This window comes from Coturnix japonica, chromosome 6, assembly GCF_001577835.2.
Source record: "Coturnix japonica isolate 7356 chromosome 6, Coturnix japonica 2.1, whole genome shotgun sequence".
NCBI lineage: Eukaryota > Metazoa > Chordata > Aves > Galliformes > Phasianidae > Coturnix > Coturnix japonica.
In genome coordinates this window covers 27,723,977-27,745,978 of record NC_029521.1, presented here as the reverse complement: position 1 = coordinate 27,745,978, position 22,002 = coordinate 27,723,977, and the positions used below count along the sequence as shown (strand labels likewise).

General features: G+C 46.1%; 1 protein-coding gene across 4 annotated transcripts in view; it reads right to left on the bottom strand.

The window, feature by feature from the left end:
• The window catches only part of TACC2 (transforming acidic coiled-coil containing protein 2), a 96,944-nt gene that overhangs the window by 67,719 nt on the left and 7,223 nt on the right, over positions 1 to 22,002 (bottom strand). Inside the window, exons 3-6 of one of the 4 annotated variants that reach the window (XM_015867493.2) lie at positions 18,587 to 18,662; positions 17,575 to 17,634; positions 10,879 to 11,051; positions 707 to 5,635 (exon numbers count right to left, since the gene is read on the bottom strand). In XM_015867493.2, the coding sequence (XP_015722979.1) occupies positions 707 to 5,635; positions 10,879 to 11,051; positions 17,575 to 17,634; positions 18,587 to 18,662 (5,238 nt within the window). Of the gene's footprint in view, positions 1 to 706; positions 5,636 to 10,878; positions 11,052 to 17,574; positions 17,635 to 18,586; positions 18,663 to 22,002 lie in introns of those variants that run through there. The other 3 variants (XM_032445541.1, XM_032445539.1, XM_032445540.1) reach the window with 3 other exon arrangements.

The following is a 22,002-nucleotide window of genomic DNA, read 5'->3' as shown; positions in this document are numbered from 1 at the left end:
GAGTTGGAACGGCCCTTTAATGGCCATCTGGTCCAACCCCCCCCCCCTGCAATACACAGGGTCACCCACAGCCCCATCAGCTGCTCATTGCCCCATGTTGGGGTCTGCAGGGATGGGCACCACCACCTCTCTGGGCAAGAAGCTGTAGGTTGGAGGTGGTTACATTTCCACAGTGCTCCACAAGTCCCAGCTAAGAACTCGTATCTCAAGCAACTCTATATCATTAGAAACACTGAATAATGCAGTGATCAAAGGCACTGTCAGTGCAATTCCAGCACACAGCAGGATGAGAGGGTGGCCTGACAGCTAACTGCGAGTAATTGGGCTGTACTCGGGTTTGTTTTTAAGTGCTGCAGGTCTCATGTAACTGGGTCACCAAAACTCAGGCAAAAGCCTGCTCACTTCAGGCTGAGAAGCACTGTTTGCTGCCTCGCTTTAGGCTATGAGATGTGAGTGCCAAGAAGCACAAACACAGCCATGCAGATGAGGGCAGGGAACTGGGGCAGCAGTGGGACAATGGGAAGGGCCCTCCTCAGGCTATGGGACACCCATCACACCCAGACCTTACATACGACTGCAGTTTTCTTCCACTGAGTCCACATATAGAGGGATTCAGTTGGAATCTCAGAGCACAGCAAGTGACATTTGTCCCTATTGAGCCCCAGGGAACTGACAACCATATCATGCAGTGATTTAAAGACAATACCTGTCAGTGAGCAGCCCTGCCACAGCCACATCTTGGAGTGTACCGAGGTCCGGCGTCTCAGGCTCCAGGAATGCAAGCGGGGACAGCATCCTTTGGGTGTCCTGCAGCGAGCCTTCATGCCCCAGGTCTGTCCCACTCAGATGGATGTCAGCACCAAAGCCTGCACATGGGGAGTGCTCTCCCTGCTCCATCCCGGCAGTGGCTGGGGAGCAGTCTCCATGCAGCTCTGCCTCCTGCTCCCCAGTACTGCTGCTTAACACCGAGCCGCCTTCAATAGTCACCAGCATCCTTGCTGTGCCTGTCTCAGAGCTGTCCCCAGCTCTTTCAGTGCCCATCTCAGGAATGGCTTCAGGTTTCCCGGTGCCTGTCTCTGCTGAGCTCAGCACTGTGTCACTGCTCTCCTGTACATCCCCCTCCATCACGTCGCTGGATCCTACTTGGGAGTCAGTGTGCATGCAGCCATCCTGGCTGGCTTCATTTTTTAAGTAATCCATTAACTCACGTACTGCTCCTCTCTCCTCTTGTTGTGGACCTTCTGATGTTCCCATGCATTCCTCGTTTCCTTGATCATTCAGCATCACCTGTGTGTCACTCTGTACCTCAATGTTATGCGTAAAATTGCTGTGGGTTCCCGGCTCCTGAATTTCCCCAGGTGACATGCTAACACTGTCTGGTAGTTTTTCACAGCTGTAAGACCCTCCTGGGACAGGAGCTGAAGTTGCCACATCAGAGATGCTCGTAGCAGCATCCAGACCGCTGCACCCATTCTCTTCTCCTGGCTCAGGACCTGGGCACTGCTCACTGTGACAGCTCACACCATCCTCATGTGGCTCTGTGCTGTGCTCCGTCATTGAGCTCTCTGTAGGAGCAGCATCCTCTGAGTCTTCCTCTGTTGGGATGCTGGCTGTGCTCGGCTCTTGCTTCTCCTCCAAATGGAAGTTCTCAGCTGCTGCTCCATCAGATGCAGTCGGTTCGTGCTTCTTCTCCTCTAAGCCCATTAGCAACACAGGCTGCACACCTCCAGCACACAGCCCTGCCTCTCCTTCCATCCCGCTGCTCTCTGGACGCTCAGCATTTGCCTTTTGCAGGTTCTCCAGCACACACGCAGCATGTGCAGAGCCCTCCGAGCAGCCCAGACCAGGCTGCCTGTCTCCCTCTGCTTGCAGCCCTACCACTGTGTCCTGCTTCAGAGATCCAGGAGCTGCACACAGGGCTAAAGGCAGCTCTGATCCTCCTGCCTGCAAGGAGCTCTTGGACCCCATTCCCACCTCAGCTGATCCCAAGAAGTTCCCAGCACCACACAGTAGTGTGCCCTTGGCTGCCGGGCTCTGCATGCAGCCTGCATGGCTTTCTGCTGGCAGCTGGGGTAACTCAGCGCTCAGGGTGCTGCGGACTGATTGCCTGAATATCTGGCTGATGTGCTCCCTGAAGTCCGGCAGGCTGGAGCCCAGCGAGAGACACGGCACGGCCTCATGCTCCTTTGCAGGGCTCTCTGCAGGCTGCTTGCAAGCACTGCTCTCTGCCCTCCTTCCGTTCTTATTCTCCTTTAAAACCCCTTCCCCTAGCTCTGCATTCCCAGCTTTCTCTAAGATCTCACCGTACTTGTCATCTGCACAGATACGGGTTGCAATTTCCTCATTACAGCTTCCCTGTTTACCAGCAGATGAAAGGCTCAGCAGCCTCCCTTCCAGAGCAGGGGCTGCGAGCAGAAGCTCTGCCGAGCTGTCACTCTGCTGCTCTTTGAAGTTTACATCACCTTTTGTTTCTTTGCATTTAATTGCAGATAGCTCTTTCTTCAGCTTCTCAGAGTTAAACTGTGATAAGTTTCCAGCACTCTGCCCCACATTTAAAGTCTCTGTGTCTCCATCACTTTGAACTCCCTGCCCTCGAACCCCTCCTCCGTCCCCACCCACATCCCCTACAGAGCCGTTTTCTGCCTTTGCTGCTTTCCCTGTGCCTACTCCAGGTGAGTGCACGGACACCTGAGGACCTGCAGCAATCTGTGTGTGAGTATTACTTTGGATGTTGTGGCACTCTATAGCTTCCAGCTTGTTATTTAGTGATCCCCCCTCAGTATCACTTTCAGCATTGCTTCCAGCTTGCTGGCTGAGATGATGGAATGCAGAGGTCAATGTAGAGGGGGCTGTAAAATTGGCTTGACGCAAACCAGGCTCCTCTGATGCCTGTTGCATGCAGCTGGATTTATGGGACTCACAAGCAGGAATCACTTCCCCGTGTGCCTGAGGCAGTGCAGGACGCCCTCCTGCCCCCAGACCTTTGGCACTTTCCATGTTGCTCATTTCTTCAACACCAGCATCATCCTCCACACTCATCTCTGTGATCCCACACCTCTGGGTGAGGCCCCCAGCAGCGCTCACACCCTCCATCTCTTCCAAGCCTTTCACCAACCACGTTTCCCCTTGAACTCCAGGGCTGGCCATTTGAGGATCCTTTCTCCCAGCACTATCAGAAGTAGATTCTATTTCAGGATTGCTGGGCAAAGCCTGCTGTATGTTAGTGGCACTTGCTGAATCCTGCGTTCCTGGAAGCGCATCTACAGCACAGCTCTCCCCAGCGCTGCCTTTCATCCCACAGATGCTGACTGGCCCTTCATTCTTGTCAGATTCTTTAGAAGCCGTATCACTCTGACGTGCTTCCTCACGCTGAATGGCTGAGATCAAAGAATTATTGCCCTGCTTGGGCTTGTTGGAGTTCTGCTTACTGCAGCAGCTTTCCTCTGCCCCGAGATCAGTTTTGTTTTGCTCAGTGCAATCCTGCAAATTAAGCACGGTCACACCAGAAATGTTTTGCAGGTGTTGGAGGGTGGGTGCAGCAGTGAACATCTCAGCACTGGTCTCATCCTCCTCCTTTCCTTCTGCCGTACTGGAGCTGCACTGGAACACTGCAGGACCCAGCAGAGCTCCTTTATTCATGTCTGGAGGCATTTCTGATGCACTGTTGGGATCCGTTAGTTCTGAAGGCTGCTGAAAGTTTGGAGACCCATCTTTGTGTTTCTGGTCATCCACAGCACAGCCCTCCATCTCTGCCACCTCACTTAAGCCTTGAAGTTCAGGATTTGATGTGGATGTTTCCATGCTTCCTCCCGCTTTCCTGCTGCTCTCGGGCTCTCCTTGACCTCCCGTTTGGCAGTCAATCCCTAACACAGCTTCTCCAGCAAGAGCCTTTTCCCAGGCTTCACCCTGCCCACTCAGCGTAACGCCATTGTTCTCAGGGTGGAGGAGCAGTGAACTGTGTGCACCAGCTGAACAAACCTCCTCAGCCCCATGACGGCCTGGCTGCCCTGGAGCTGTGTCCTTAGCATGGCAGCAAGCACAGCCCAATGGGCACTGTGCCCTCGGGCACAGCACAGAGTTGCCCCTGCTCTTCAGGGCACTCAGGGTGGCTGCTTTCTCTCCACCCAGCTGCTGTTCAGCCCCACAGCCAACAGACTGTGAGTGGTCTTCAGGGGATCCCAAGTCCCCCTCTACATTTAGTGGCTTTCCCACTGCTCCTTCCTTCAGCTCACCTGCTGGAGCCTTAACACAAGGACTGGGTGCTTCAAGGCTGCGTCCCAGGTCGATTTCTTTTGCATCCTCATTGATGCCAAGGGAGCTCAGCAGTTGTCTTTCTGCCACATCTGACCCTGCAGGTAACCCACTGTCCACTCGTGTTTTGTTCTGCTCTCCTGTTAGGCTCACTGATTCAGCCCCCTTTTGATTCAGCTCTGTAGATCTGCTTGAAGAACCACTTAACGCATAATCTTCTAGCAGTAATCTGTTACCCTCCAGGGAATGGTCCTCGGTGGGACTGGTAACTCTCTCTGTTTCAGAGAGCACAGACTTCCCCGCTGACACATCAGCTTTGACAATTTCATTGCTACTGGCTTCGCCTTTTTGGCTTTTAGTCATGACAGCTGATTCTTGCTCTTCCCTTTGCTTCAGTGATGAAGGCTCAGCACTAAGAAGCTCATCCTCCTTTTGAAGCTCTCTTTGAGGAAGGGGTTCATCTTTCTCAGAGGTTGTTCCCAGCATTTCACTTCTCATTGGATCTTGGTAGTCATTTCCAGGCACACATTGCTTCAAAGGTTCTTCCAGCTTTGGTACCAGGAGATCTGGGGGGTCAGAAGGCAGCTCTGGCACTAAAGGGCAGGCTGCTGCTGGTGCTCCTTGCCTTTGGGCTGGGGTTGCCTCATCCCCTCTTACTACAGCCCCCACCTGCAGGCTGCAGACCTCCCTGGTCTCAGGCCTTGCTATGGAACTCTCAGCACTTACAGCTGCTCCTGTCGCCGGGTAACTTGGGATTAAGGTTTCCTTTCTCATTAGCAGACCCTCTTTACCATCTGTGTTCCGTCTACCTTGCTGCACTACAGCTTGTGCCTGACCTACTTCCCAAAATCCCAGCTCCTGTTCAGCCTTCTGGGCAGGCAAATAATCCCCTGCTCCTGCACCCTGCAGGGATGTGCTGACCTGCAGCTGCCCCGTGTCCCCCAGCTGCTCACTCTGCCACAGGGACCTCAACTCCTTCACATGCACCTCTGTAGGCTCTGCAGCAGCGCTGGGCTTCATGGGATCATCCCCACCAATTCTCAGAGCAGCGGGTGCAGCTGGGTCACATTTAGGGCCTCTGCCCTCAGAAACACCATGCCTTGTTCTCTCCTCTTTGTCATTCATTGCTTCATTGGAGGCTGGTGGCACATCACTGCTTGTTGTAAGATCTGCTGTGACATCCTCCAAACTGCCCTCTGCAGGCACTGAGAGGGGCAGGCATCTCTCCTTTGCTTCTGCAGCTTGCTGCAAGGCATCAGAGCCTGTATCTCCTCCATCTTCTTGCCTGATATTGCACTGTCCTGTCCCCTTGGAAGGCAACGTGCTTGAGTTTGGGTCGGGTACATCTTCAGTGCTGGAGCTATTGAAGCCTTCGTCACTGATGCTGCCAACAGTGGAAACATTTGTTGTACATATATTAAAAAGAAGCAAAGAATCAAAACCAATTAATGCCACTGACATTTCAAAGCCATGCAGGACATGCACTGTGGAGCTGGCAATCCACTTTGCAAGGACACACCACCGGACACACATAGCAGCAGCTCATTACACCACTACATGACCACTACAGCCCTTGCCTACCAGCTATCGTGCCTGTGACATGCAATTAAACCATTCCCAAATGACACATTCCAGGCAGGTGTTCCCCTTCATAGACTGAGGGAGCAACAGAAGTACCAAAGGAAACAGCAGCATCTCTTAGAATCAGTAAGGAAAACACCTTTCTAGAAGGTTACTCCACATGAAGCTAATGGCTATGCAGTCCACAGGGACTGCTGTAATTGCATTAATAGAGGATGAAGGCCCATCTGTCCTGTTCCCTCCTGCTGGCCAGCAGAGCTGCTTGTCACCAGCAGGACTGAAGAGCCATCAGCCTGCATGGTCACCTCATGGCACTCTGTATACCCCCAAGCTATAGCTGTTCAGCTACAGATTAGAGTAAAAATGGGAATAGAAATGTGGGTATCAAATGGATTTATGGAGTTGGGTACAGAATGAAAAAAGCAGGAGCCAGTTGCCATTCCAGTTCCTTGTTCATTCTGCTGCCTTGTTTTCTTACTAATTAACTTGTCAGGATTCTCTAACCCAGAAGCAAGCTCCATTCCTAGAGAAGGAGAAGCCCTCTGAGCTCCAGGAGGCTGACAGCTGGAAAAGGAAGGAAACAAGACCCACAGCAACAGCTCCTCCTTATGGCCTACCTGTGGTTCTATATCTACTGGCAACCCCATCTGGCAGCTGAGTTAAGGAAGCATGGTAATAAATCTGGGATCGAAACACTCTTAATGTCCATTCTGCAGATCAGAAAACAATTCTCATTCATGACCCTACCACAGAAATACAAACGTTTTCATTTCCAATCCCAACAAAGTACATCCAGACTGACAACCAAACTGATGTCTCTCCTCCTGCCATACATTGAGAACCATAAAGGGAAGACATGCTACTATTTCACTTCTTTATAACCTTTCTTTGCTAGTTGCAGGAACTCTAAAGATCAGGCAAACACTGCTGGGAATGACTTAAGCACAGCTGATCCTACATGAGGGCAGGAGGAATAACACCACAGGGAAATGACCCCATGGGCTGAAAGTAACTCACTCCTCAGGGAAACTCAACCTAAATGAAAATATAGTGTCAATAATTACCTGCATAGAGCCTGCACTTTCAAACAGCTCAGTGTGAGCAGCATCAAGCTGTGACTAAACTTGTTATTCTCTTCTTAAATACAGCAAAAATGTGTTTTCTCTTGCGGTTTCTCAACCCCCTTTGCTGGCAATCCGAGTGGAAAAACTGCTTAAAAAAACTGTTTAAAACAGTCAAACAAGAAAGTGTCAAAGAATGCTGGAGATCCTCATAGTTTGGTCAGAGCTGAGGGTAAAAGGAACCTTTCTGCAAGGAATAATTAATGCCTGTAATAACTGCTGCATGCATTTGATATGTAAAAAGTAAAACACAATGCAGCCATAAAGGCCTAGATGTATGTTTAATGTGAGATATTCAACAGAACATTTCCCATGTCTCAGAATCTATAAAGCACACGTTGATGGATTTATAAGTTTAGGGTCTTAATACACTGAATGCTACCCTTCCAGTTGCAACAACAAAGAGTAACTTTAATCTTTGTACAGCCAAGGTATTTGCTTTATATAAGTTACTGAGAAGCTGCCTGCTTGGAAGCACGTGGCAGATTTACCACTTGATATCCATAGTTTTATTTCTTCCACCTTCAGGATGTATTTTGCCTGGTTAGAGCTGTCCTGGGCCAACATGAGCACAGCCAATGACTGAGACATTCACAGGGACAAAGCTGGCTGGATTTTCTTAGGGGTACATACCCTAAAGGATGCTGAGAAATCCACAACTACTCAAAGGTTCCTGTTCTGTTTCCCCCAAGACACCAGAGATGAGGGCTCACATCTTGAGTTCACACACACAGACACACACAGCACAGGGGGATTTCACTTAGAGAACCTTGAGCAATTGAAAATGAACAAGGAACACAGAAATCATTCCCACAGTCCCTTACAAAAAACAATACTAAAAATAAGAAATTAAGTCAGCACTTTAAAGGCAGAGCAAAGACACGATGTGAACTTTTCACTGTAAACAAACACATGAGAAATCCATCATCCCCAAAGAGCTGCTAACACGGGCCAGATTCACCCGCCCTCTCTGTGCATCTAAGATTGCAGGAAAAAGTGAAGGAGGAAAATGATCTATAATCCTCCTGGGAGCCATCCGCTCTCCTCCCCCCCATCCTCAATCACTTTTCACCTCCCCATCCCACATGGGGAACGAAAGACAGGTCTTGCAGTGCTTTGGATATGACCAAATTAGATCGTTCTAACATGAAGAAAGGGGATCACGGCCAGGCCTCAGCCCCATCCCTGCCTCAAAGCCAGCAGGATGTGGACAGCCACAGCTCAGCTCCCCCAGGATGCATGCACAGCAGCAGGGCTGGGAATGCAGCCAGTCCATCCTCAGAGAGCGCTCATCCCCTGCGCTGCTGCTGGGTGTGTGCCTTCTCAATTGCAGGAAGCAGTACTTCTCCAGTTTGGGATGCTCTGGATGTGTGCACCAGCAGTGAGGTGTGGTGACATCTCCAGCTCAAAGCCCAGGGCTTGCTAATAGTGCCAGAGAACTGTGAAATAAGCATCTGACTGACAGATTCATTGCTGATGAGGCTGTTTTTCCAACCTGCAGCACTAGTGACTAGATATTAAAGAAATGAACCCAAACAAAGTGTTTTAGGTAGAGTTACAGCCATTCAGAAGGGATATTAGGGAATATGTATCCTAAGGAAGCAGTGATGCAGTGGCACAGCTGCCCAGGGAGCAGGGGGTCACCATCTCTAGGGGTGTTATAGAACCACTGGGATGTGGCACTGAGGGATGTGGGCATGGTGGGGTTGGATGTGGGGATCTGAGAGGTCTTTTCCAGCCTGAATGATAGGGTGATTTTCAGTTCCAAAACATGAGGATATAAGGCTTGCTGGAAACAGTCTGAGAACTTGTGGAGGATGGAAGAAAAACACACAGAAGACTGGGGAAAGGGAAAAAAAAAAGCACACAGCTGTTTCCTACCAGCAGATCTTCTATCAGAACACAACAGGTCAGAGGATCCCATTGCTTCAGCTCAGGGTGGAAAAGATGCGCTCAGAGCTGCGCTGGGGAGTGAAAGCTGAAACACACAGTCTGGAATCTGAAACTTCAAAGCTGCTTCCGCACATTATCTTCACGTCTGTTGTGGCAGCCCAGATCTCAGCAGCCACTGGGAGCCAGGAGTGTGCCAGCAGCTTCACGAGTACAGCTAAACAGCCTGAGCTCCTGCCCTGATGCCTCCGGAAACAACAGTCCCACCAATCCCTTTGGAACGACTCAGCGACTCACCCACGTAACACTCATCTCACAGGAATGATGATTTCTGGATGCTGATGGATAAAGCTGATCCAGCCAAGCTACAAGTCTACATATTTGTATTCAGACTTTGAAAGGATTCCCTAAAGAACTGCAGATAGACTGTTCTGTGAGCAATACTCTTTAAGAGTGCAAATGGATCACAATAGTATAGAAATACCTATTTTTGTGTATTTATTTATACAAGTACACACAGCCCAGCAGCCTGTCTTACCCTGTCCATCCCAACACCAGTTCTGACTGTACCGAGGAGTAACAGCACAGCGTTGTGCCAACACACTGCACTCAGCCCATTGCTTTCTCTCCTCTAGTTAACACAGCCCTTCAGAGCTTCTGACACTGATGTAAACCATCCCAGCTTCACCTCAGCTCCATGTTTGCTATTTGCCCATTCATGCTCGCTAATCTCAAACCTTGCAGCTTGACTCTGAGCTCGTGCCTCCAGTGAAACCCACAGAGAAGGCTTTGCCCTGTTTCCCTGCAGGACAACTTTGGGCTTTCAATTAGACTAACAACCCATCCAAATGCAGCACCCATGGATACAGAAATAAAGGAAATAAACTGTTCACCTTGAGAAGGCCTCAGGTTTGCAGGGATCTCCAGCATGATCCCCTTGCTTCCATTGCCAACCCTTAAACGAGGGCTGGGAAGGGATGGATCCTGGCTCCAGCCCTTCCAGTCACTCAGCTCCCCCAGCAGGACAGAGCATTCCCTGTTGTATTAAAACTCACAGCAAGCTCCCCAACCAAGACCTCACTCTCCATATCTCATTTGCCATGACTGAACTCCTTATACCTTAACAACCAAATAGGGGAGCAGAAATGTGAAGAAACAAAGCCCTGCATGTCTCTTGATGCATTCTGGTGATGTCCACTTGAAAGAGATGCAGCCCACCTATCTGCATTGAGATCTCCAATCCAAATGAATGTTTGGTAAATCCCTTAAAGAGCTGCCCACAACATGACAGCCCTTCCCATCTACCAGCAGATTACAGCTATCCATTCTGCATTGTATTCATCATTCTATCCCAAGGTGCACTGATGATCTGGAAAGCATTCAGCCCCATGTTAAGATCAAGCCAGTATTAGACAAGGGCTTCACCAAAGCAGATGAGAAGCTCAGTAGCATGAGAAAACCCAAATGCTCAAGTATTCATGCTTCAAAGAAAGTTTGCCCTTTGGGTTGCCAAATCACGTTGCCTTTTGCAGTCCTTATTCACAATGAAGAATATGTTGCTATAGCGGATCTATTGAAAGTGAATCTCTTGCTTTCATCAAGTGAAGGAAGGCGTTTAGGAAAGATACTAACAAATACCAGCTGGGTTAATGCTTTTGAGTTACACAGAGCTGAGCATGGCATTCTGCAGTTGTTTAGAGTTATGCCTTACTCCAAAGCAATATGACTGTGTAAGAGACTTGTCAACATTCCTCTGTCTCAGGTGAGAGCTTATCAGTGTGAGTTAGAAGTGTAGAATGTTTAGGCCAAGGGAATCTCCAACAGCCAGAGCCTTGTTTACAGCTACACAGCAAGGTGAGAATGTCACTTTGGCAAGCAGCAAGTAGCCTTGTTCTGGTCATGCTTTTCTGAAGGCCATCATCACCACCATCCATCAGGATGACAGATTTTGAATAGCAGGGGAAAAAAAGGCAAACAAACCCCAACTATCAGCAGGATTTTGGTTACATTAACAGGTAGAAACTTTATTTCTTACCTTGCAGGCTCAGCAGTCAGAGGAGATTCGCTCCCATTGGGCTGTGCAGCAGCAGGAAGACAATCTGAGATGTCTCGACCTCCAGCTCTTGCCTCGCTGCTTTCCTGGGGGCTCCTCTTTGTGCCATGCTCATCACCCAGCGGTTGGCCTAATTCTGAGTCCTGCAGAGCACTCTGGAATGAAACAGAACAATTCAGATCCTGCTCTTTTGGGGTGCAGGAAATGCTGGGGAATCTGACAGAGTTTTGCTGTGCCCTGTGATGGGCAGCTCCTGTGGCACATGTTGCTTCAAAGGAACTTGTAGGTTCCAAAGCCAAGCCTTTTTATTTTCATTTTTTTTCCTAATGGCAGAAATAAGGAAGGAAGTGGTTAAGCCAAAATTAAACATAAGGGACAGAATGGGGAGAGAAGAATGCAGCAACTGTTCTAAAGCAGCTCAGGGCCTTCCTGACCCAAGGAGCGAATCACTGCTCTTTTCCCAAGCCTGGCAAACATTTACTTGCTCAGAATCTTTGGAGTCAATTTAGAGACAACACCAACGTCAGACATTCCAATACTCAAATCCAAGCCCAGATTATTTCCCTCCCAGTTCACCAATGCTCAGAATGTCTCTGAAGCCTGGCAGGTGTCCTGATTCACTGCCACACTGCATATTTGTAATAGTAGCCATAAGAAACTATCACGTCTGTTGTGTGGCTATGAAAGTGTCTTACGTAAATCTGGTAATGCTGACCCTCTTCTCACAGGTAAATATTTACATTGGGTCATCACCCATAGAGGAAACATACAAATCCATACAAACAGCTGTTTTAATGATGGAACAGAGCCCTGCAGGGGCAGGCTGAGCCCATGGGGTGCTACCACAGGGCCCAGGTGCTGCTCATAGCAGAGAACTTGTGGGTATTTTGTTTTCTCTCATAGCAGAAGCATCTTTGAAAGGTAAAGGGTTTGTTTTGTTCTTGATGCATTAAGTAGATCTCCCATGGTGGAAAGTCATTGTTTCCACAATTACATTTCAATTTGTGAACCTGGCATGCCCTCCCACAACCAAAGGCATCTCTTGATGAGAACCAGGAATGGGAAACACCCGGCAGACAAGGAAGGCCCATATAACGAGCAACTGAAAAGGTCGGGGCACTCCAAGAGTATGAAAAGACTTCCTTTAGATTTAAAGCAAATTTGATTAACTCTCATATCCTCTGTCTTTCCCCATAGGAACCCCTCCACACTACTGCTCTGTTTGCAGAAGTCCCCTTTATCACACTGCTTTCCGTTTGGACAGTCCAAGGGCTCTGGGTTTCATGATTGTTAAGCACTTACCCAGCATGTGCTGACATCTGGCATTTGGAGTATTTATCTAAGTATATACATTGGCCCCAAAAGCTCAGCATATAGCAAAAAACTTATGGTTCAAGTAAGTTCAGTTTTTCCAGCCAGGAGAAAAAAGAGAAAAATAGAGTTTAGTTAGCATTTGGGGTTTTGTTTTGATCTTGTGAGATTGTTTTAGGAAGATTTGCTATTGTTTGCATGAGAAAGTTTGCAGAGAATTCATTTCTGCATGCATAGATGTGTGCAGAGAGAACAAACCAACAAAAGCACATTATTTATCAAATGGATACTTACAATGGCCTTGAAAAGGACCCCAATGCTCATCTGGTTTCAACCCCCTGCTGTGTGCAGGGTCACCAACCAGCAGCCCAGGCTGCCCAGAGCCACATCCAGCCTGGCCTTGAATGCCTGCAGGGATGGGGCATCCACAGCCTCCTTGGGCAACCTGTGCCAGTGCCTCACCACCCTCTGGGTGAAAAACTTCCTCCTAACATCCAACCTAAACCTCCCCTGTCTCAGTTTAAATCTATTCCCCTCATCCTATCGCTACCCACCCTTGTTAACAGTTGTAACCACTCTTGTTTTTATGCTTCCTTCAACCAAAGAAATAACACTTCTGGGGCCATACATGACCATGCTGGAACCAAATATTTTTTTCTGTCCTTCTGCCATCAGCACCTCTGATTTCTTTCAGCTGAAGAGCACTAAGCTCTCAGTACCACACAGCACTTCTCACATGGGATCAGCCACCTCCTCTCATCACAACTAGGGTATATCCCTGTTAGAGAACATCTTCATGCCATGACTTTCATCTACTGTACTGCCAAGTCTTAACATTAAAAGAAAAACACAATGGGAGAGACAGATTGAGAAGATGAGGACAACTGCAACAAATCTCAGTTCAATATAGCATACTAAGTGTGCTATACTAAAGACTATGCCTAACACTTGGCATGGATTGCCAAGGCAATGGGCTTATTAAAGGCTATTTTATTTCTATTACTATGATCTTGACAGTTCTGTGCTTCCAAGGATCTCCTGCTTAATTATTTATCATCCACCTCCCAATCCAACCCTAAACAACTGCACCCAGTCACTGAAAGACCCAAATCCTTGACCAAATCAAACAGGTAATTAAGACAACCTCCAAAACATGGCTCCTGTTGGAGCAGCATGGGCTCCAATTGCTAACAGCCACTTTCTTTCTACCCAAGCAGTTGGGTGCTGGAACAACCAACAAGCACAACTGTCCTCTTGCTTTGTCACCCAACAACACACTTGGCCAGGAAATGATGTTCTCAAGGGAAGCTCAAAAGAGGATTTTAACAGTGATATGTAATCAAACTCACAGGCCAGCTTACAGCTCACATTTAGCTTACTAATTAATTAATCACAAAAGCATACGCTCTGTGAATCTGTGCCAGCCAATGGGAAAATGTAACTGCATTTCTCTATCAAGTTTCTTTAATTGAGGGGAGTTATGCAAATCAGGAGCTGAATTTGCTTCACAGAACACGTTTCGTTTTAGTTCTTAATGAACATCTGTGGAAACAATTAACAAGCCCATGTTTTTGTTCAGAAGGATCAGCAGAAAGTTGATGTCAAATAAATGATTTTTGATGTTTCAACTCACGCAGTCTCTGAAGTGATTTACTGCAGGAGACAGCAGCTAAATCCACCCTACAGTCAGCTGAAATGGACTGTGCTCCTATTCAAAAGGATTCTCATAATGGAAAAAATAATAATGAATTGAAAGACTTAATGAAACAATTACATTAAAAATCAGAATACATGGGCTCTCAGGAGATTTGCATCTAGCACAGTTTAAACAAACAACAGAGTTTGTCACAGAAAATAAGCAAACAACAGAAGGAATGCTAGACAGCCCACATCTGAAGGCACGCTCCAAGCAAGTGACCACCCTGCTGTCTCCCTCTAACACAGCATCAGTAACCCACCCCCTCCCAGTACATCATCTCTCCCTGCCCTTATACACTGCCCTTATAGCAGGCATGAGCATACCCAGCTCTGGCTGCACCTGAAAGCAATCATGGAAGAATTACACGAAGTTTCCACTCTCAGCAGCTCCATGTGTTTATGGGAGGGGAGAAGCCAGAACAAGCCATAAGGAGTCTCAATTGATAAACCAGAACCTACATTAATCCATGTCTTCCCCTATAAGCTTTTTAAAGTTGATTTTAAAAGGTGAGGCAGAGGCAAGCACTGGTTCATCTGCTCCAAGCATCCCTGTTGGGATGGGCTGTTGCCATTCTGAAAGCAGTCTTTGGGAGCTCCCTTTTGGTTCCTCAAGCACCATTCCCGCCTGTTCTGCCAGTACAGTTACTGAGCACCAAATTAGACTTTTCAGTGTTTATATCCTTAATGGTCTGGAGAAATTGTACCAAATTCAATAATGAATGTACATTGTTTTTACAACCAATAGGCAAAAATACAACTCACAGGACAGGAATTGGCTGGTAACTGATGTATCAGGCCAAACTGGAGCTCCATGTGAGATAGGAAGAATTACACTAAACCTTGGTTTGGTCACTATGCAGTAGAGCCAAGCCCTGGTTTTAATGAACAATCTGTGCAGCAACCTGCATGATCCAGCACTTCACTGTTCTTGTTAACCTCATCTTTCCATTTGCTTACATTATTGAAGTCAAGCAGGCAAAGGAGAATTCATACTTTTCTTCCTAAGTCCTTTTGCTTCTCTGCAGCTTTTTAACCTTCCTTTGTCCCTCTGCTGACAGTTGAATGCATACCCAGATTATTTTCTTATGGACAACATGTCTATGAGACGCACCAAGAAAGAGAGGGGATCAAATTGATGATCTTGGGAGACAAAAAACTATCTCAACACTTGTAATTTAAAGTTCCTTTAGCTAAAATTGGACCAGCTCTTAACAACTTATGAATAACTCTCAGAAGATACAGGGAATAATTATACAACTTCTTTGTAGTAGCACAATATTTCTCTTCTCCGTCTGTACCCATAAATATACATTTCCCATTAGAAATGGTGATGGCTTTACAGATGTGAAGATTGCTCTCACCATTATTTCAGAAGGGTAAGAGTAGATTCCCAACTACTGTGAAATGGAAGGGGTGAATGAAACGATAACTTGGAGAGCAGAAGTGGTGCATCCCATGTAGGGTGATTGTGTACCTCATTAAAATGCTACAGGCACAAAATGATGCAGAAAATCGGGAATGTGTGTTTGTTGCCAATTGAAAATAAAGGAATGTACACAGATGTTATTGCACTATTGGAGAAGTATGTAAACACACAGTACGAGCACCACAGCCCAGAGGAATTTGTCTGGTTATCCATGGGAATGGGGACTGAAGGCAGGGAAGATGCTGGAGGGCTCACAACAATCTGTGCTAATCCCATAATACTGGGATCTGCGAGAAGAGCCGTGCCAATTAACTAGACCCACTGGCTGAAGTAAGTTGTAATATGGGAAAAGTTATAATGTGGAATACTAAGTGCAGAACTGGGCAGCAGTCAGATTTGTTTATAACAATTAAATGGTGAGACTCTAGCAGGATCACAGCGTGACGCTTGAGACAAACAAATAAACCCTTCAGAAGTTATGGCCCCTCCAGCAAGAAGCATTTGTTACCCGTCTCACACATCTCACAGCAAAAAAGCAAACAAGAGTACACAAAAAAAGATAACCACACATTAGGATTTATGAGTAAAATGCAACCAGCAACAACATGGATGAGTAACAGCCAGCTTCGTCTGGCTCCCTACTTACTCGGAAATCAAGGAGAAGAAAGGATAAAGCAAAATAGATAGAAATGATTTCTGTGGTAACTGACTTTGAAATTCCCTCTCACTGTGGGGCAGAACGCTGGCTGCCAGGAGCTCATTTCAGCAGCACCTTCAAAGGGTTTTACAAGTGCTGGGTGACTTGGGCTTCTCTGGAGTCATGGGATGGGCTGTGAATGATGATGGCTCTCCTTAGAACTAAGCAGCAAGAGCTAAAAGGTTCCAGCACTGCATATTAGGAATGGTAGCTTGGCTGCCATCACTGCCTATTATTGTTCTGTTGTAGCTCTGGAAAGGTTTGTGGTGCCAAATAGTTGGTTAGTTTTGTTGTAGTAAGCTTGGCTTCCTTTATAACTGGTTCTTAGAAGATGGCATATGAGCCCATCCAAGCGTCTAGGGCAGCAGTAGTACATCAATCTCCATGAAACAAGAAGCCTTGCTCTGGTGTAGGTGATTTTTCAACACTTGGCTTTCCAGAAGACTTGGGTAAAACCTGAGGACAGGCCTCAGTACCAATGGGTGGCTGAAGAGAGGTGTGTCTGATGGGCAGCAACTACTGGGCTCTTGAAGGGTCCCGGAAACTGCTGTACTTCTGAGAGCTTCCCACTGAAGAATACCTCCTTTCCTTCCCATATATTTCCTCTGCTAAATCAGGGAATCTCTGCTCTTCTGGCTTCTTTTTCAGTTTAAACATATTTATTTTCACACGGAGTTTTGTTTTTAAGGAGAACGCATCCTACAAAGCGCTTACATTTAATTCAGCATAAGCCTGACATGCTTTGCTACTGACGGGTCCCTGTTCAGAAGCAAGATGTGTCATGCTAATAGGGCAGAGCACAAGCCTAGAATCTCTCAGCAGCTCAGATTCTGTGCACTGCTGGAGCAAAACAGAGCGTGGTTAGTGTACTTAAAGTCACTTTATTAAATATACTGCTGGCCCCAGCTTCATTTTATCTGTTTATTGTCTTTGCTCATTGCTACTAAATTTACACTACATTTTCATTGGAATCGGGTCTTTAAAAGACAGAGAGGGTATTTATTTCTCTGTAAGAGCCTACTACGTTTCTCATAGTAGCATATTTATCCCACAGATCTTCCCTCTTATTAAGTAAGTTCTAAACTTAGCACAGACTCTCTCATCTTTAATGCAAACCACGTGTAGGGCTTCCAAAGGGCTCAGCTGAGAGCTAGAGCTGGGGAATGGTGTTCTCTGATAAATACATAAACAGAAACAACCACTCATGTCAAATGGTGCTGCCTATAACAACACCCACTGCTACACTTCAGTTGTGGGAGAGTGGAAAGGGAAGACAACGTGCAAAGAGGGTCAAATACAGGCTGCTGCTCTTAAGCATAGATTGCTACCAAAGAAAAAAGTTAAAAGAAAACAGATTTATTTTATTATTATTATTACTATTATTATTTTACAACTTGCTGAAAACTTAAATGTTCACTGCCTGGCAGATTTGCAGTTAGTGTCAAAAAACAAAAGCCAAAAGCAGACGCATAAGAAAAAGAACAGCCAAGCATGATGCTAACGTTTTGAAATGCAAACCATGCAAAGCAGTTTCATTGTACACTACCTGCTGTGCTCCTTGGCTTGGCGGCATAACGATGACTCGATTTGCATTGGGAACTTCTGACTAAAAATAAATGCATTTTAAAATTCCAGTGACTTTCTCAATTTTAATGAGTTTTAAGGGATGCTTTCTCATTGAATGTTCAGCAAATTAAGTAGCTTTTGAGATGTTGTTGTTACTTTCTTAGTCTCAAAAACATCCCAAGTGAAGGAGAAGAAATTCCCATTATTTATGTAGAATCATAGAAATCATAGAATCACCAAGGTTGGAAAAGACCTTCAAGGTCATTCAGTCCAACTTTCCTCCTATCACCAATGCATACAAGTGAAGTTACTTGAGTTGACTTGAATGAATACATCTTCATGTCCCTGACTCTTGAACCATGTTGGGACCAAACCCTGTGATACCAATACCATTTGGTCAGAACAGCCAACAGTTACAGCAGACCTCTATTTCAGATAACTCTTTACGACAAAATTTGGCTAACTTTTAATACAGATTATTGGGGGAGGGCCCACTTTGCCATGCACAAGGTACAGTGGCTTTACTCAGACCTGAAAAGGAAACAAAATGAACCCAAATGCATTTTGCCATCTACCATAAGACCTGGATAAAGAGAGGATGAAACGTTCTGGTATTTCAACTGCTGAAATTAACAAATTTTTAACAACTGTTATTCTAATGCACAGCAACATAATATCTTCTGATGCAATCCTACCTGGCCAGGCACAGCACGTGGCTTCCCTCCAGTCCAACAATTCAAGGAGAGGTGACCAAACATCAACACGCATTAACAAAGTGCCCTTCTTTTCGTGTAGATATGAACTCAACCAACACACCAAGGTCACTTGTTAACAACAATTACCTTGTGTCAGAGCCCTGGGGGCACTCAGAGGCACTGATGTCCCCCAGGGCCTCCCCAACCCTGCCCATGGCCCTAGGGCCCACTCCAGGCCAACATGGCGTGCTCCACATCAGGCCTGCACAGCCATGGGCTGACGGCTGCCAAACTCACCTGATTTTCTGCACTACTGTTCTCATTGCCCATCCTGCTGCTGACGTCCAGTATCACAGAGCAATTAAAAAGACCACTGGAAGAGAAGAAAAAGCCCTTAGTCTTCTGTTAAATAAAAATAAAGCAAAAAAAGCAAAAGAGCTCCGAGCTTCAGAGGAGCATCATCTCAGTCACCCTGTCAGCTGCCCCTCCTGACCTTCAGTTTTACAATGATTTTAAATCACAGATTAGGGACGAGAGCTCTTTTGTAATCTCTCCCTGCTGCCTTTCCCACACTGGCTCTGCTTGTGCTGACAGACACTCCCTGAAACTCAGCTTTGTTGCTCTGCTTCTGGATTATCCCATGTCATTTGAGCAGAAAGGCATTTTCCTTGCCAAACCTCCTTTGGATGGACAGCCCATATGAAAACTTTAATATGTTAACTGTATTCAAACCACTTTTCTTTCCTGGAGACTATGGCCTGAGCTGCAGGCTCACTCTGCCTAGAACCACAACATTATACCTGGCTGTTCCTGTACCACAAACAATTTTCCATACACACCCTCAACTTAGAACAGAAAAGATGTATTTTCTTTATCCATATTTCTGAAGTCGTACCATGCTTTCCCAAGGTGTAACATTCGACTCACCATCTTATGACCTAAAACACATCTTCTTTACGCTTGACAGGATCTGCCCACCTTAATTACTATTGGTTTTACACTAATTACTTCATTTCCAGAGCAGTCACCAGCAGCTCTGCAGGTGGTGCCTCCCCAGGCTCTATGCTTTTGCTGTGTTTTAAAGGCTGCTCAAATGGAGTGTGTACAACAGAGCTACACACATTTACTTCTTGATGTAGACAGTTCATTTTGGAGCTCAGGCATTTAAATCCGCTGTATTTCCTGTATCATCAGGTAGGTGAATGTTACACACGCTCCCCCTTCACTTTTTAATTCATTTTTCTCTTTCTAAAGAATGTTAAGATTGGTTGGTGGCATATATCAAGAAAACCTCCATTAAAGCCAGGCTGCCAAAGAAAGATTGCACGTTGTTAGCCAAGAAAACCATATAAGCTTTTAAGGAATGTTATTACTTATTACTGCAGCAGGCTTTTTTAAAACTTGAAAGGTTATGTTTCTTCACAGAAGGTTTGAAGGGAGAGGAGTTCAGTGCTGTGCTTATAAGCTATGCTCTGTTTAAACTTGAGTGTCTGCAGGGGATATACCGGTGCTTGAACTTGCTCCCGTTGAAATCCCTGGGACCAGGATTGCACTTTTAGTGATTAATTAGCAGCTCTAGCTTTTATCTGCTGTGAATACTGCCAATTCCTCTGCTGTTTTAAAGTAGTACTGGAACTATGTGGAAGAACATAGGCAATATGTTCACAGTTGCTGCTTTCCGAGCACAAGGTGCTCCATTACAAAGTGTGCATGTGCAAAGATTATCAGGTGCAGCTCAGTGAAACGCTCCAGGACAAAAGATTATAATATTTTAAATATGTATTGTTATGACAGCATTCTCACCCACTGAGCAGTTAACTAAGGTTACAGTGCACAGGAGGGAAACAGCTTATCTATGACAACAAGCTTCAACAGCCACATGCTCCCCTAGGAGAGAACATAGTGTTATTTCCTTGCCACTGACCCATCAGTTTTTCTTTTCCCGGATCCTTTTCTGCTCCCACCGACATCATGTGGAAACCAAAAGCTCTCAGAGCATTCTATGAGCACTCACAGTAAGAACAGAAGTTACCCCAGTGCATAATATGGATTCAAGGCTTCTGCACCAATGCCACGATACTGACTGTTCGTAACAGCAGCAACAAACAGAGGCTGAATTTGTCATATTCACTTGAAAGCAAAAATATTCATTGTTTTTTATTAAAACATTCAGGCACTAAAGATAAAACTACAAAAAATATGGCTGGTGAAAATGTCCACCAATGTATCACCTTGTGTTTATCGGCTCTTTTCCCTGCTTAGAGCATGAAGTTTCACAACAGCCACACAGCTGTGCATTAGAATTTGCTCGATAATAAAGATAAAAGTGATAAATAAGGAACAATGCATATATTCTCCATTAATCACAGAATCATTAAGGTTGGAAAAGACCTCCGGGATCTTCAAGTCCCAACCGTCAATGAGATAAGTGAGAATAATAACAGTGAGTGAATTGCACTACGGAGTAACAAAGATATTTCTCCACATTACAATCTTATTTCCATCCTTTTTACATACCCTGTCTTTAAAATAATTTCTCAGTGCACAAGCATTGCTTATATTGTAAAATACGTGAGCTTTATCATATGTATGGAATTTCAAATCAACATTATAAACATGCTAAAAATCCATTCATTACATAAACGTGGGCTCACCAAAAGATAATCTTTCTCATCTTTCTGCACGATCTTTTACAATTTACATGTCATCATTAAAATTCTTTTAGCACCACGTATCTCAAGAACGGCTCACTGGTACCAACTTGGACATCAGCCTACAGAGACTTCTGTGTATATACAGCAGAAAAACTGTTTTCTTGATAATGAGAGAGAGAAGGTTTAGCTTTACACTTACGTTCTGGCATAACCTGGCAGTGCTGGGTGCAGCGATGCTTTCAGAGCACGTCTTCAAACCCTTTCTCCCATCTTTACCTCTTGTGTTTTCGCCTTGTTTTCCTCCTGCCTCTCCTCTGCCCAACATGAAATGTAGGCTTTCTTTCAGGGACCCACCTTCATAACCTGCTCAGCAACCAGCCTGCCTCCACCCCAGGCAAAAAAGCAAACGAGTTATTCCTCCTCCACCCGGCCTCCCCCTGCTCCACCAGGCCGCTGTGGCTCAGCCTTACATAAATTCTCTGCTAATGGTTTTCAACAATGTCAGCCTGGAGAACGCAGCCTTTGGTCAAAGCATATTTCACTGCTGGTGTCCCTCAGCCTATGGTAGGTTCTTCTTGCACTGCAACGTTGCCAAGAGAAAATTAGCACTGGGGGCAATATCTGCTCTGCATTTTGTTGGTGTATTTCATGTTGCCTTTCATTTTATCCCAGTACTGTTGAAAGCTGCTCTTGACAGGACAAAGGGTTGGATATAAGGAAGAAGTCTTTTATGATAAGGGAGGCAGTGGCACAGGCAGTGATGCCCCTTCCCTGCAGATACCTGAGGTCAGGGGATGGGGCTCTGAGCACCTGGTGGAGCTGTGGGCATCCCTGCTCATTGCAGGGGGTTGGTTGGACCAGATGGCCTTAAAATGTCCCTTCCAACTGAAATTATTCCATGATGCTTTGAAATATCTGTTACTAAGTGCTCCTGTTCCAGTTGTGCTGAAATCACTTCCAGTGCAATTGTCCCGAAGGGCGGAGATGTGATGACAACCCTTAGAAATGTGATGTTGCAAGAAGTACAGGTATATGGGCAAGTTAATTGCTGTTATTGAT